Source organism: Perca flavescens, chromosome 15, assembly GCF_004354835.1.
Source record: "Perca flavescens isolate YP-PL-M2 chromosome 15, PFLA_1.0, whole genome shotgun sequence".
Lineage (NCBI taxonomy): Eukaryota > Metazoa > Chordata > Actinopteri > Perciformes > Percidae > Perca > Perca flavescens.
In genome coordinates, this window is record NC_041345.1 from 14462571 (window position 1) to 14478926 (window position 16356).

General features: G+C 41.8%; 1 protein-coding gene across 1 annotated transcript in view; it reads right to left on the reverse strand.

Annotated features, from left to right (window-relative positions):
• kcnt2b (potassium sodium-activated channel subfamily T member 2b) overlaps positions 1 to 16356 on the reverse strand; it is a 40991-nt gene that overhangs the window by 15029 nt on the left and 9606 nt on the right. Inside the window, exons 2-13 of the mRNA XM_028598541.1 lie at positions 13215 to 13294; positions 11805 to 11907; positions 10388 to 10436; positions 9816 to 9875; positions 8939 to 9013; positions 8660 to 8743; positions 8123 to 8217; positions 7272 to 7452; positions 4698 to 4862; positions 3902 to 4038; positions 3144 to 3207; positions 2350 to 2458 (exon numbers count right to left, since the gene is read on the reverse strand). Coding sequence (XP_028454342.1) covers positions 2350 to 2458; positions 3144 to 3207; positions 3902 to 4038; positions 4698 to 4862; positions 7272 to 7452; positions 8123 to 8217; positions 8660 to 8743; positions 8939 to 9013; positions 9816 to 9875; positions 10388 to 10436; positions 11805 to 11907; positions 13215 to 13294 — 1202 coding nt within the window. The remainder of the gene's footprint in view (positions 1 to 2349; positions 2459 to 3143; positions 3208 to 3901; positions 4039 to 4697; positions 4863 to 7271; positions 7453 to 8122; positions 8218 to 8659; positions 8744 to 8938; positions 9014 to 9815; positions 9876 to 10387; positions 10437 to 11804; positions 11908 to 13214; positions 13295 to 16356) is intronic.

Below are 16356 nucleotides of genomic sequence, written 5' to 3' on the forward strand. Positions count from 1 at the left end.
TCATAGTCATAAGATTAATCTATCATATAATTAATAATATATTGAGAATAGAGGGAGGCAGGCCAGTACAGCCCGATCCGGTTGGGGAGAGTTCTTTCCCGACCAGGCTCCTCTCCTTAACCTGCCTCTCTTAGTTATGCTGTTATAATTCTAGACTGCCGGGGAAATTCCTTCCTTCCTGTGACACACTGAGCTGCTCTCTCCTCTTTCTTTTCATTGTTTACTTTAGTGTGCATCCTTGTCCCAGAAATGCTTGTTACTAACCTAGCTCTGGGGAGTTTACTCCCTGGAGTCCATTTGTTTCTTTTTCGCCCAGAATATTTCCATGGCACCAAGATCTGGGTCCTGGATGCAGCTGTTGCTGTGGTCCTGCTACACCCTGCTACGCGCTGCGATGCCCTGCTGTGCTATGTTCATCACACCCCCAAACGGCCCCGTCAGACACCGCCTACCAAGAGTCTGGGTCTGCCGAGGTTTCTTCCTAAAAGGGAGTTTTTCCTCGTCACTGTTGCAACAGCCACTGCTAATGCTTGCTCTTGATGGAATTACTGGAATTGTTGGGGCTTTGTAAATTATAGATATAGTGTGGTCTAGACCTACTCTATCTGTAAAGTGTCTCGAGATAACTCTTGTTATGATTTGATACTATAAATAAAATTGAAATGAAACTGAATTGCAGTACCGCAGGCAAAGTGCAGGAGAAGCCCAGTTACTGTGTGTCAGAATCAACAGGAGTAAACACCCACTCAAAGTGCGTGTTGATACAGTTATTCTCAACCTCCCAGCTGATTAAGCGGGTTGGTGAGCATCCCCCCTATCAGGCTTTTTTCAGTCCTATGATCTGAATACACATTTTGGTCGCTGACCCCGCCATGCATCCCAAACATAGCGGCCAGCAGACCTACCACGGCTTGTGAGAAACTAACAATCACTTCACACAGTTGCGGGGAGTGCACAATGCTTACTGCTATGTAAATAATATCAATTTTGATACATAAAAACCTGTACAGTGTGAGTAGAAAGCGGAGCTAGTCTATGCTATCTGCTTGTGGATTTTGGTGTCACAGGTGGCATTGACTACATCAGCTTCGCCCTTAACCCAATAGCAACAGCTCTTAGAGGGCGAAGTCTATACGAAATAGAACAATAGTTATGTATGGTATTCCTAAATTCTATGAGTAATAGGCATAGCCCTCTAAGATCCAGGCCACCTGCTTCACTAACATTGACTGAAGAAAAATGCTGATGTTGGGAGCATATCTCTGGTCTTGCAGCTGTAATATACAGTAACTGCAGACAGAAGAGAGGCCCGTGCAGGGCGCGAAAGAAATCTTCATGACTGCGCATGCAATAGAAACAGCTCTTAGAGGGCTATGCCTATGCCTATACTCATAGAATCTGGAGTTACATTACGTAACTATCGATATTTGTCCAACACTATGCAAATGTTACATATACATGTTACAGCTGCCTGACTCCCAGCACAGTAGCAGGAGTTTCAACCCACAGTGCTAACTGATAATGAAAGCACATGAATTTATCTTTCTACCTAACAATTCCTGCCCGACTTACAACAAAGGCCTCAGTCTGGCTATGGCAGTGACGTATTTAAACAGCACTGCAGGGGCAAAGGAGGATTGCCTGCGGGGAAAACTCATCTGCCAGATTAGCACAGCACCAGAACTCCTCAAAGGCGATTTTCTTTGCCAAGGTAGCAAAGTCAAACGTTCATCATTGATAGAGACAGCTGGGATGAGGGCGGCAAGCTAGAATTGAGTTTTCCAGGGCTGTAGGCAGAGAGATATGTGAGAGAGAGGAAAGCGTGAGAGAGAGTTTATCTTCTTTTACTTGCAGACGATTGACTGGCATCTTCTGTTGAGCAGGAAGGGAAGAGACGCTCTCCAAAAGGCAATGTAAAAAAACACAAAAACCCTCAGAGGGCTTCAAGCCAAGCCGATCTGTCCAGTACTTCCTCATAGCTGGGAGGACAGAGAGCTGTGTATGGCAAAGCCATGCTGATAGAAAATACAATTCTCCGACTTACAAATCAAGCTGACAAACTCAGGTAGAAAATGGGACAGGAAAATTAAACAGACAGGACAGCTCAGTTTCCCATGTCATAACAAGGCAACCCTGCAGAAGCAAAATAATCACCAATCTTCACACCTACAGTCACAAACTGAGAAAAATCACCTTTTGAACCGGGCCAGGACATTTTTTAGAAGGTGTCATCCCATTATTATCTGCATTCTGATCAAATAACAGTAGATGCATGCAAACAAGAACAAACAAACACACACAACTCAGCTGTCACTGTCAGTGTATTCGATTTCACACTCCCCTGCCCACCTGCAAATTTGACGTGGAACTTGTTCTCTGGCTTGAGAATCTGGACGTAGAGGGGGCAATTTGGAGCGAAGTCTTTCACTGCCCAGGCTCGGAGGATGGTCTGATGATCCTGAGAAAATTGGAGACAGAGGGGAGTGAGATGGATGGAGTGAAAAGAAGGGAGAGAGAGAGAAAGAGAGAGAGAGAGAGAGAGAGAGAGAGAGAGAGAGAGAAAGAGGTAGAAACCCACCGTTAGGAGAATCAGATTGTAGCTCTTCTGTAATAACCCTCTTAAACTTTAGAGTTGTAATGCAATTTTGACATCTTTCTACAAAGAAGTATTCAAGGCTGGTATTTGAACAATCAAATGAAAATTGCGACCTGATGATGATAAAATGAAGTAATTACAATTCAGCTGCCAAATCATTCAGTGTGAAAACCAGGGTGTAGATTAAGCAGTGTTATCATGGCATGCAGTGATGTGTAACACCACACCTATAGAGTACATTGTTGTTTTTTTGCACGTGTAGTTTAAATTTTTGTGTCAGGCCTGTGTTTCTTTTACTCTCAGCTTTAGTCGTTTTTACTGTGTGATTTACGTTTTGTTTGAAAAATATCATGAAACAACAAGCACAAAACTTCAGCCAATGCAGTGAGCTAAATCAAAGCTGCTCCAGAAAAATATTAAACGCAACATGAAATGACATGAAATTATTTTTTTGTTGAAAAACTACATTTTAAGGCAAATAGACTTAATATGGATGTTTTGCAGTGTGAGTAGTCATGGCGATACAGGGAAGCAGTAAGGAACGTACAGCAGCAATACGATCCACTTCAAACCGGTTACTGAGGATAAAGCAGGCCTCAGCATCGTCCATCCTGCAGGCAGTTAGTAGAGCATGTGGCCATGGGAGCGAGGGAGATAGATAAACAGAGGGAGAGAGAGAATTGGGGAAGCAATGAGGAGAGAAGACACGGGGAGGAGGGTGTTGTCATGTTATTGAGGGAGAGGACAAAAGAGAAAAAAGCAGGACAATAGAACAACAATCAAACCAATGTGTCTTTAAGCCCACACTATTTAGGGTTGAGATAGTCGGAGGCGAGGAGACAAGTAGATAAAAAAAACAAACAGGCTTTTGCTCCTTTTCTTTCCCTGTGACAAAGCCAGCTAAGGTGCTGCAGCTGTATTATCAACAGCCAGGGGGTAAACAATAAGCAATATGACTCAAACTGTAATTACAGCCGTTACCTCAAGGCTGTAGGTGCTTTAGGTATTAATTGTGAGCTCAAGCTTCTATATGAGGCTTTTCGTTTCAAGGTGTCTTCTTAACTCAGGTCTATTCTAGGCGGCTCGACTTTTGAATTATTTTGGGATAATAATGCTTCTAATGGGTTTGTAGAGACAGATGATAGATAGATAGATAGATAGATAGATAGATAGATAGATAGATAGATAGATAGATAGATAGATAGATAGATAGATAGATAGATAGATAGATAGATAGATATTAAACTAAATACATCTATAAAATCAGACTCTTGATTGTTGTTGTTTTTAGTCACAGTGACTCACTTGGCCCTCATCAGGTCTTGGTCTTTAAGGGCGGAACCCTGCAGGTAGATGACTCTCTGGGCCCACAGAGGAACGTGTAGGACTCTCCGAACCTGGACATCCATCTCTGCTGGGCAAAGGATCACCACGTAGTAGTCCTACACACACATACACACATACAATTTGCATTGTGGTTGAAGAGTATTTAACCCCAACAAAATACAGTCACAGATTGTATTTTTGTTTCCTTGCCAATCTTTAGGAGAAAGGGTAGAGGGGAGACTCTAGAGGGGAAGGTAGAAACCACTTGAGAGTGGCATACCGCAGAGGATAGCAAAGGGAAAAGTCACTGTGCACTGGAGGTTTCACTTATGTAAATTGCATCCTGGACCACTGCTTGGCTTCCAAACTTATTGTGATGTCACAAAATTCTGCTTTAATAACCAGGTCCAATTTAAAGTAAGCACAGGGAAGATTTTCCCCTTGAGCATATTAATATGAGACAGTCTTCTGGTATCAAACTGAGTAACAATATGCAAAACACTCTCTTCTTTACCCTATAAGCTAGCCATTTGCACTATCCAATTGCAGTAGTGAGGACCAATCAAATCAGAACAAACACAGAGAGCTATGCACACATGGATGCACCCTGAAATAAACACACACATCTGCTCCAACATGAATAAGACAGCAGTTTGATCTGTGCTATTGGTGAATTAATGCTCAGCTGTTAGGGCTACTGAAGAGGATTACAGACAACAAACACAAGAACCCCCCCTAACACCCTCTTGTCCTACTTAAAACCATTTAGAGAGACCTGTAGTCGGGGGTGAGCGAAGAACTCATTGAGGAAGTCCATGAGGAGGTCGATCTTGAGAAAGCTGACGCACAGCACCACGTGTTTCTCCGTCTGTGCCCTGTAGCGGCTGTAGTTCCCCCCGGACTTCTGCCGCTCCATCCACAGAAAGGCCAGCTGCTCGAACTATTCAGGGTGACATCCATCACATTCAACAGATGGAAATTGGATTAAGTTAGCTGGAATACAGGGAGGAGCCTGGTGGCTTAAGAAAAGAAAACAATGCCTTAGAGTAGTGCTTATTTTGATTAGTTAGAGTGTTTGGGGGAATTAAGAAAAGTGGAGATGTGGTTCAGGATGGTGGCCGAATGGAACATGAAAGCAGACATTAATAGAGGAAGGTATGTTACAGAACAGTATAGGCCTGAGCAAAATTGCGCTGATTCTTTTTTATATGTGTGGAGGGACATGTGGGAAGATGGTCAAGAGTCAAGAGACTATTTTCTTTTTTTTTTTTTTACAGATGTCCTTTAAAATACCCAAATATTTTACAGTGAGCACATTGGCTTTAACTCATTCATGGCACAGCTTACTGGGCTACAAAAAGATGCTGATCACTGTAGTTTGCAGTAAATGATTTCTTCTTCCAACAGAGCACAGAAAATGTTTTAATACTAGCACAATACTTTTAAAATAATGGTACTTTAAACTCAAACATCAGATTTTAAATCAGAAATATGTGCCATTTTTTTTAAAGTTCTGGATTAATAACAAAATACCAATAAAAACAATCAGCTCTCTAGTTATAGTTAAAACTTCAGTTAGTGGCAGAGACAACTCATCATTTACTCTCTGAAAGCCCTTTACCTGTTAGAATCTTAATTTTTTTGTGACATGAAGCCGATAATAAACAGGTGACGAGTTGATGTATTGAACCCTCTGCCAACTGTAATGGAGGCCCTCAGCTCTTGAGCAGCAAAAGTCGCAATGAACGTCTGAAAATGTTTCTAAACATACACCTTAGCCACGTCAACACAATTCAATCGACAGAGTTCATTAGTGTGCAGTTTTTTCTCTGGGAGGTCATCATTTTGCACCAGATAAATGTGATCGATATTGAGCTGAATTTTTGTTTAAGTTGGAAAACCCCATCAGGCCACACACATCCATATGACAATAGCATCATATTCAGCCATCTTTCGTGTACAGCCAGTTCTGGATGACACCAACTGTGGCAAATTTGGGACGTAACAATCAAGCCGTGATTTGTTTAAAGGAAAGTCTCCAAACTGGTGAAACAAAATTTGGCTGGCTTTTTATCTTATTTTGAATCCATATCCTTTAAAGACTCAAAATTACATGAAATTACTTGTCAAGAGGTACATTTTCTGTGGTGTGTTGTGGACAGGTCAGGGAAACCAATAGAGGCAGCAATAAGAAAAAGACAGCAGCTGAATTCTGATGTGCTCTGTGGCTTCCCTGCAGCTGTGTCATGGCAGGACTCAGAGTCTGACAGGCTCACGCACGCACGCGCGTGTGCGCGCGCACACACAAACACACACACACACACACACACACACAGGGGGGTGGTTGCGGTCAAAGGGGGGCCAGTTTCTAAATGTCAAGGGGTATTTATGGATGAAAGATGCATGGGAAAGGGAGAGTGGGAGGGTGACATGGCATCCATGTTGGGGATGCACAGATCATGCAAGTTAAGTGAAAGTATTTTTGATAGCCGTAATGCATCGGTAGGATGCAGCCCTACTCTTACTGCTTACGTGATATGATTAAAAAATGAAAAGCTATTAAAGACGTGTAGCGTCATCACAAAAGAAATCCAATTTGCAACAAAATGAAAATGTCAGTAAACCAAATCATTTGTGAATTGTTTATCAGTAGTATGTGAGTGTGATTTCCTGCCCTGAGAGGCCTTCCTCTAACTGCAGGCACAGTAAACAAAATTCATCCCATTACCACTTTTACATCTTTGGGGAAACACACAGGTACGCCAGCTACCTCAGGGATAAAATGTTTACACATATACTGTATGAGGAACAGCCATTTGTGCAACTGTTTGTCAAGGTGTTTTTTTGTATCAGTCCCTGTGTGTGTGTGTGTGTGTGTGTAATCGTTTCCTTTAGTTCTCCGCAATGAAGCTCCCTCTGTGGAGCAGGAGAAGGATTTGGGGATTGAGCGAGTAAGGAAGACGGCACTGTTCTCTGAGTAAAAATAGTGGTGTAAATCTACGTAGGATGCAATGAGTCATCACATTATTGTGCAAGGGGGGAAAGCTATCTCATATGTTAACCTCAGCAATGATTTTAAGATTATTTGATCACTTTAAAGGCACGTCTGTGTTTACTTAAGATCTTTCTACCTGCATATTACCGGGAGGACAGCTCGCCCTGTTGGCTGCTCCAAAAGTTAAATTGAAAATAAAATATGTGAAAGGGTGAGATGGGTTTTTGCCAGGGCTCTTCAACACATCAAATCAATCACTTTTAAAGCTTTCTGTTATATTTCTTCTTCTAATCACATCTTTTTGTTTATCTACTGCCTGTGGTTGTGTTAGAGATTTTCAACGTTGTTTCTCACCTGGATGGGAAGCACGATGAGTGCCACAAAGATCATGATGACCACCAGGAGCTGCGAGGGCCAGATTTGGGGGGTGACATCTCCAAAGCCCACCGTGGAGAAGGTGACCACACAGAAGTAGAGCGAGTCGAACAGGGTCAGGTTGTTGCCCGCTCGTTCGAGGTGTTGGATGCCGCAGATGCTAATGGAGGGCGGCAGGGTGGGAAAAATGGAGAAAGTATGAAGAGGAAGTAAGCATCATATCAGACTTCAGATGCTGGGTGAAGTATAGGCGCCTATGGGTGGCATTATACATGGAGAGCACTCTTTCACGCCTGTGTGTACGTGTGACTATGGGGGTGGATGCATGCTTGAGCGCCTTTGTGGGACACTGTATATTTGTGTTTATAGGTGTGCGAATGCAAGCTGCGCTTATTATTGTGTTCTTTAAGGGATAGATGAGTCAACAGGCAAATGTCAACCCTGAAATGGTCGGGAAGCTTAATGTGTGTAGGATCTTATGGATTAGCTTAGGCTTTCACACCAGATATGCAGCGAGCTGACACATCCTCCACTACACAGAAGCAATTGCCAGTTGTCATTTCAGAGCACTATATCTCACTCTCACAGTTACCAATTACCTCTCTGTCTTTTCCTCAGTTAGCTCGAGCATTTTTTATTGTCCAATATCAATTTCTTTCTACATGTATCACATTATTGCTTTGCTTCTCTTGTCCATCTCAGCCTCTTTCTGCTCCTGTCCTGACCCTGTCCACAACTATGACACCTTTCATTGCCTGTCTAACCTCCATTTAAGTCTTTCTTTTCCTTCCTTGTGCTTTCAGTTCAGTGTCAGCAGTGAGGGTACCCACCACGTAAACATGAGGCAGACCAGCGTGCTGATTAGTATCACCACCTGGTTAAACATGGCTGAGTGCGTCCGCTGGATCGCCCTATGGAGATCATTCTGCAGAGAGACAGACATAGATGTGGCTTAACATATGGAAACCACAACAGCACAAGAGCTGCATTTTTAAAGTGTGAAATCAGGTTAAAATACGGTTGGTGGATAAAAAGAATAAGACAACAAAACATGATGGATTAAATATAAAAATGCACTTAAAAAGGAGATGAAATTAAAGTGTTGGAATATGTGGAGCAGAGTGGGAGACAAATGGGAAGCAAGCTTGGACGACATAGGACAGATGGAGGCAGGGAATGTGAAAAATGTCAATACCAAGCCAAAGTTTAAATATTTTGTGACGGTTCTTCCCTTCATGGCAGAAAGAGCTGGTGAGCTGAAATGGCACAGACAGAGAGGGCCAATCGCATGCCAACAAAAAAACATAACAGAGATGTTGAGATGAAAGTAATGACAAAATTGGATAGGGAGATAATGCTTCACTCACTATCATGTTCTCCAGAGCGTGTTTTGCCAGCCAGCAATTGAGAAATACAGGGATGAAGAGATTTCTGAAGGAGGGCAAAATCACCTGTCGAGTAGAGAAAGCGTCAGTATTGGCTGTTTTATCACGTTTTTTCACATGTTGTACACAGTCACAGGGTCTCTCGAGAGGGGAGGGTTTGTGTGAACAATGTGCATGTTGTGATAACATTTCTGTATTAAGTGTTAGACATGTGGTGTGTGTGTTCTGTTATGCTTGAGTGCTGTGAGTCCTTTCACTCACAGTGATCATGAAAGGAATGGCGCTGATCATCTCCAGAATGAAGGGGACACGTAACACTTGCTCCCAAACGTTGCCCTGGAAACATAAACCACACACAGGGGTCAGGAAACTCCATTGTCATGGCGACCTTCCGTAATTACCACATAACAGGTTCGATTACGGAGAGTGGAAGAGACGAATTGACCGGCTTTTGCACCATAGAATTAATTGGGATGTATAAGGGTTATTATACAACTCCCTTGTGCCCCTTGAGAAAATAAACAGCATTACTAGGTTTCTTCTAAGCTTTACCGTTCAATTAGGATGTCAGCCATGGCTGTTTTTATGTGTCTGCCACCTGCATATGGCTGTGCTAAATCTGACTAGTGTAGGTGGACAGGCACAGGGTATGTCCACAGGAATCAGCCAGCTCTAAATGCTAAGGTCTCTAGCCTCCAGAGTAATCTGCAGAGTGAGCCCTTTATTGGCTTATAGTGTCAGGTACATCAAAAGTAGGGAAACCCATTGGTGAATCGGCTCCCCGCTAGAGCAACACAGGGGCCTCCCCTAAAGTCTGTCTGATGTGTCAATAACAGGATGGTTGCTGAGGCCGGAGTGGTTACATTTGGAATGCCGCTGAGGGGCTTTCCAAATGCAAGAGTATAGGAGGAGCATCAGGGGAGAAAGGAAAACTTTAGTTTAGTAGAGTGAACACAGAGTAGTGCAAAGTGGACAAACCACCCTCAAGCATATTGCATGTATGCATGCACAGTCAAACACAAACACACACACACACACACACACACACACACACACACACACACACCACACACATGTAGACACCATAGCCGCAGACATCACAAAAGACTTTAAATTGGCTGTTGCCTTTGTAACTCACCTTGTAGCTGAGATACACGAGCAACATTGTTTCTGAAAAGCTGATGAAAACCACAAGCACCTGAAAAGAGAGAGAGAGTTATAGAGATATTGAGAGAGAGATGCAGACAGAGAGAGGAGTCGGAAAAAGACCAGAGCAGAGATAAATTAGGAGTCACAGAGATGGAAAAGAAGAACGTGGGTGGAATCAGTAGGCGTGCTGATGATTGAGCTTCAGAGGGAACAGATTTAAGAGAAGCAGTCTGGTGTCTGATTGTGTACGTGTGTGTGTGTGTGTGTGTGTGTGTGTGTGTGTGTGTGTGTGTGTGTGTGTGTGTGTGTGTGTGTGAGATCACTCTGAAAGTGTAAATGCGTGTCAGATAAAATGATCTGAAATTAAATGCTGATAAAAACAATAAAAAAGAAATGGTGAAATTATGACATGCACCTGTGTGTGTGTGTGTGTGTGTGTGTGTGTGTGTGTGTGTGTGTGTGTGTGTGTGTGTGTGTGTGTGTGAGAGTGTGTTCATGTATGCAGATGTGTGTAAACAGACTGAGGCCTTGTTTTCACAGGATTGTAGTGATATATCTGACCTGCAGTGCCCACAGCGGTAGAGGTCTATCCACCCAGATGATCAGTTTCCTACACAGCGGACGAAAAGGAAAGAATAGAGAGGAGAGAGACGTGTCAAGACAAAAATTAGACGAAGGCCTCTAAAATGGACAAAATATTGAAATGATTTTCTGCCCAACACAATGACACAGGGACCATGAACACAACTCATGTCACTACGTTACATTTATTTATGCTATTTACAACTGAACAGTGGAGTGCCCATCTGCCAATGTGCTCGTACTGTTGGAGAAGAGAAATCACGCAGCCAAAAAATGTACAGCTTCATTGTGAGAGAAAGGACATTTTTTGCCGCCCAAAGACACCCTTGGGCTTATCATGGCTGCTTGCCGGCCTGCGCCCTGATTTGCTCCTAGGCGTCTGCTGCCTGGAAGAGGAGGCGGCCCATCCCTTTCCTGAGCTCACCCTGTCAGGCTCCTTATTCATTTGGAGCCAGAGCTTAGCCAGTATCACCAGCCACCAATTAGATCAATAGGTCCCTGAGCAGGAGACATGGCACAGCCTCAGGTCCATGCACACTTCCTGGTTTCTCTCCCTCTCTTTGCTGTTGTATATTACATGCTTTATCTTCACTAGATCATTGTTGATTAGACTGCACAGGCACTACGTACATATTATGTTGACAGGTAATCCACATAGTTGGATTGTGACAAATGACTGTGGATCCACAATGCTCAATATCAGCATCAGTAAAGTGATTGCGTTATATAACGTTTCCGACCAGTGGGCCGGGGTTGGGGGATGCTGGTCCTTCAGGGTGTGCGGTTTCATGGTCCTTGTCTGCAGGCCGAAGCCATCACTCCTAATTAGAGACTTGCATGCTTACCAGTCAAATTCACTCCAGGGACGCGATGTTGTGTTTTGTTTGCTGCAGTTTACTCCGTTCACGCTGCAGGGAAGAAAAAAAAGGCAATGAAAGTACCTCCTTGTACAGCTTTTCTTATTTCTCTGGGCATTTTTAGACCTTTATTTGACAGGTCAGCTGAACACATGAAAGGGGAGAGAGAGAGAGAGGAGGAATGACATGCAGCAAAGGGATGCAGGTCGGAGTAGAACCCTCGATCGCTGCATCGAGGAGTAAACCTCAACATATGGGCGCCCGCTCTAACAACTGAGCCATCCAGACGCCCTTCTTGTACAGCTTTTCTCACCAAAACGGGACCCTCAGCTCAATTCAAATATCAGTTTACTTTCCTGATTGCATCTTCACCCCCTCTTCTATCACCATCACATCACATCCAATCCTTTTACAGGATACTCTATACAGACTATTTTCTCTTCTATTGACCTGGTGCACTTGTTCCTGCTATCAGGCCTCCACACTCACAAATACTTTGTTTCACCTCATTAATCCTCTGTTAGCAACATTTCTCTTACCAGTCTTGTCTTCCGTCTTGCGGGTTGTCCAATAGGACTCTGACAATGTAGAGGAGGCAGCTCAGCACTTTCAGAGAAAAGTTAAACATTCGCACTCGCAGACCTGCAATGGAAAAAGCAGCAGCTCAATTTATAGACACATTTTATTTAACTTTTAAAATTATTACAAATGGTTTATTATATATATATATATATATATATATATATATATATATATATATATATATATATATATATATATATATATATATATATATATTCTTCCTGCATGATTTTAAAATATGACACTGAATAAAGCTTGGTACAATGTTTTGGTCTATACTCTATGCACCTAAAGATACAAATAAAGGTATAAAAAGACACAACACAGATAAAATAAAACAGAACCAAGAGCAGCTCATAAGTCATTTATCATCACTGCCAAAAAGCTCAAATTGTTTTTTAAAACACAACTTATCACATCCTTTCAATAAATCATGTGCAGTCATGATTGATAATGGTTGGCTTAATGTAGCAGAAAATGTATTTTATCATGTGTGCTGAAAGTTGATCTTGTATCCCTTACACCTCAGACACAGTTAATACACAGTTTATATATAACAGTGTGGAATTTAAGCACCAATTAAAGCAAGACACTACAGGTGAATAGGGTTCAACTAATAGATATCACCATGAAACTTATCCAGTTGATAACTTACATTAAGACAATTCTTTTTTGTATTACAGGTTTTCGGAAATGTTATGTTTAAATTAGCAAATTAGGCATTTTCTACTTAAATTTGATTTAATGCTGCCTGAAGTGGTTGTTTATTTCTAACACTGCACTGTAACTTTTATTCTTGTATATGCATATATATATATATATATATATATATATATATATATATATATTCCTAGGGGTATAGGATTCAAGTATATATATATATATATATATATACTTGAATCCTATACCCCTAGGAAAAATCAACAGACACAAATAGACAAAGTGAACTAAACACCTTAATGTGTATTTTGGTTGTTTTATTTTCACTAGTCTGAAAAAAGACATGCTATAAAAGCAAAATCGCTTAAAATCTTAAAATTGACCAGTGCATTAAAAAACTGTTTTTTCCCCTGTCATGTTTGATGAAAGCTAAAATTATTTGTTAACGTTTAACTACTTAGGTGCAAGATAGACTATACACCTGTTTCTACTTCAAGTTACGGTTTTATGAATATAAATGTTTAATGACTTTATGCATGCAGGAAAATCTCACTACACTGACATGTAAAACAGTCACAAAGAGTGGACAAGTTGAACAACTGGTGATGAAATGCAGAGCAAGAATGAAAGCACAAAATGACATTTCTTCAATCAAAAAATAAGAGCAACAGACAGGGAAAGTGTGATCCCAAACACAGTCAACTCACTGGATCTTTGGTTTTTGATGAAGAACAGCTTGAGGCGCTCCTTGAAAGTGTTCTCATTCACATAGAACTCTACTTGCACCCTAAGAGAGGGAGAGGTAGGCAGAGACAAAGATAGGGAGGGTGAAGAGAAAAAAAAGGTGATTGAAGGGATAAAATACTTCTTTTATGGAGTCAAGTCAAAAGACAGAAGAGAAGAAACAAGTGGAGAGCTGGGAGATAAAAGGGAATAGCATAAAAGGTGAGAAAGAAAGAGTGAACAATTCAGCAAATTGGAGATAGAAAGGGCGATAATGATTATTTGAACACTGAAAAGAATGGAAATAAGACACTATGGCTGGCTGCATTAAAGACTAATGGGATTTGGATGAAATGGTGTCCGCCTGCCCATAGGCCCAGACAGCTGCAGTCAGTCTCGTTATCTCCACTGATTAAATATAGAGCAACAAATTACTTCCCTCTGATGTTTCTGCTGAACATGGGAGGCCATAATTACTGCTCTTTCTCCCTTTCCATTCTGGCACCCTCCTGTTACAGGGACACACACATTTACTGTACACACACACAAGCCTAAAATACACACACCTGTAACAGGGTCATTGGAAGTATTAGACCATCCTGACATAGACGCTGATGTAGAGACATGATTACAATGACAAAGAGACACTTTTCAGACAGCTCTTTCATGTGATGCAGGTACATAACCAGCAGACAGACTGACGGTGACTGTATTTCCTGTCTGACCACCTCAGGGGAGAATTCTCAGTAGCTCTCCTTTCATCCTATGAGGGGAAGAGTGGATGACTCAGGTGGAGGATGAAAAACGCCAGGCCCGGCTCGCTGGTGGTCTCCTCACAATACACAGACAGATGAAAGTGAGGCAGAACAACTGCAATCTATTATGTCTGCAGGAAGAGATGGGTAGGGGGTTCCTCCCAGGGTTCCAGAGTGACGCTACTAGCACCCCACATAGTCAGACACACACGAACCAAAACCAACGCCAGCAACTTTCCTCTGTGTTGCTATGGAAACACAGGATTCGTTGTCTTTTCCCTCACTTTCACATGAGCAGATGTGAGCAAACACATACTTGTGAAGCGTATCAGAGCCGATAGTCCGCTTCAACATGTTATCGGCTCCCTTCATTCTCAGCAGCCTGCTGACAATAAGGCTTTTGCACACATGATGGAAAACAGAAGAACATGCAGATTTGCACAGCTCCTGCTGGTTAGGGGTACACATTTGGGATGATGAGACACTCTGCAGTGTTTATCTTAGACAGTCAAGTAAGGAAATATTTTGTGTGTGTGTGTGTGTGTGGGGGGGGGGGTACACAATGCTTCAAGACTAAGTACAGCAAGTAAAACAGTTTTTCCATGCTGCAGAATATTTTCTGCATCCTGTGAACAACAAAGCTAAAACGTTAAGGCAGGCAGAAGTGGTAAGGATATTGTTTTCTCCTTAGATAAGATAAGATAAGATAAGATATGTATGTGGTTGGATATTCAACAAGAATAAACCTATTGGTAGATGATTCTTTATGCAATGCAAGGCCAGACTACAGTGAAAACCCTGGACTAATTTAGCACTTAACCACAACACAAATCATTCTGAACACATTTATTAAAAGGTAATCAAAAAGTATCAAATATACACAAACTAGGTTTATTCCAACGATGATGTATTTAAGATGATTGAATTACTTAACACAATGTAAGGAGGGTAAATGGTAATCTGTAACGCATTAAGATTTCTAAAGCAACCTTCCATCTATAAACCGTCCCTAAAGAACTAATGCCATCCTGTGTTCAAACACACATTCGAAATGGGGCATTATGAATAGAAATGTGTTAGGTTTCCCACAGCAATATAAGATCATTGCCCATGTGTTGCAGGTCTTCTTAAGAGTCCGCTGTGTTAAGTTTTGGATAAGATCCTCATAAGAAACCAAAATGGTAAAATCTTTAATGTACACTTTCACTCCTGCGTCATCTTTTACAACCAAATCGATCAGGCACTGCACCTCCACGCCTGGCCATGAGACAATGTTTTTATTATTTGCTAAATCTCTAGTTTGTTATTGCCTGTTTGTTATTGCTTTACAACACTTAAACTGACATACGCCAGCCATCTGTGCATTTAATCATTGATCAAAGTCCTTAAAGCCTCTTTGAACTATGTAAGAATAAGTTATGATAGCTTCCCAGAGGATGAGGATAATTTCAGAGGTCATTTTGCCTTTGATGTGTTTCTCTGAGCAAAAGCTTTTCCACTTGAGTGTACAACAGAGGATGAAAAGTAAAGTGGAAATATAGGCCAATAAACAGTTGTGCTGTGGTATAGATTGAGAGTCTCGATCTTTAATCTAAGGAGAGGATGGGGGGGGGGACACATTAAAAACTCATAAAAAGAATTATTTCAAAACAAAAGACACACAAGCACATCACAGTGGCACTTCTGGGCAATATTCACGTATCAGCCCCCCAAAGCCCTCCAAAAAGCACAGGGAAAATAAATGATTAGTTGAGAAAAACTGCTTTGGGACACATTTGTGTGAAAAAAAAACATGTGTCGCTGGATTAAGGAACAACAATTTGAGTGTGTCATGTAAGATTCATCAGGCGACAATAACCCCCAAAGAGATCCTGCTCTTTTTCTCGCTGCTCTGCTCCACATTCAAAATATAGGTTTATCAAACTAATTATTCAGTCAGGCATCTGAGATCATCTCATGGGCTCTAATAAAGCAAGAACAGCAGCTTTAACAGCTGGAAACAAGAGAACACAAGAAAATGGCATGGCATAAACCTGAGCCTTGGGAGAGAATTTGCATTTCTGCATTTGCATGTAGACTCTAAGAGTTGAAGTGTGAAAGACAGAGAGAAAAGAAAGAGGGAGAGAAAGAGAGAGAGAGGGAGACAAAATTACAGACAGATAAATAGACACAGACAGATGGACAGAAAGACAGAGGGGGACATGCGGAGGAGGATCTTTGAGAGAGCGATGGAGCTAAACCTTGTTCTCCTGCTGCTTCTACCCATGCCTGTGCTCCATAATGACACAGCACAGGCAATCTAATGACACAGTGGAAGAGACTAAAGAAACCCAAATGTATGTGTGTAAACAGCTCATCATTGGCTCATCAA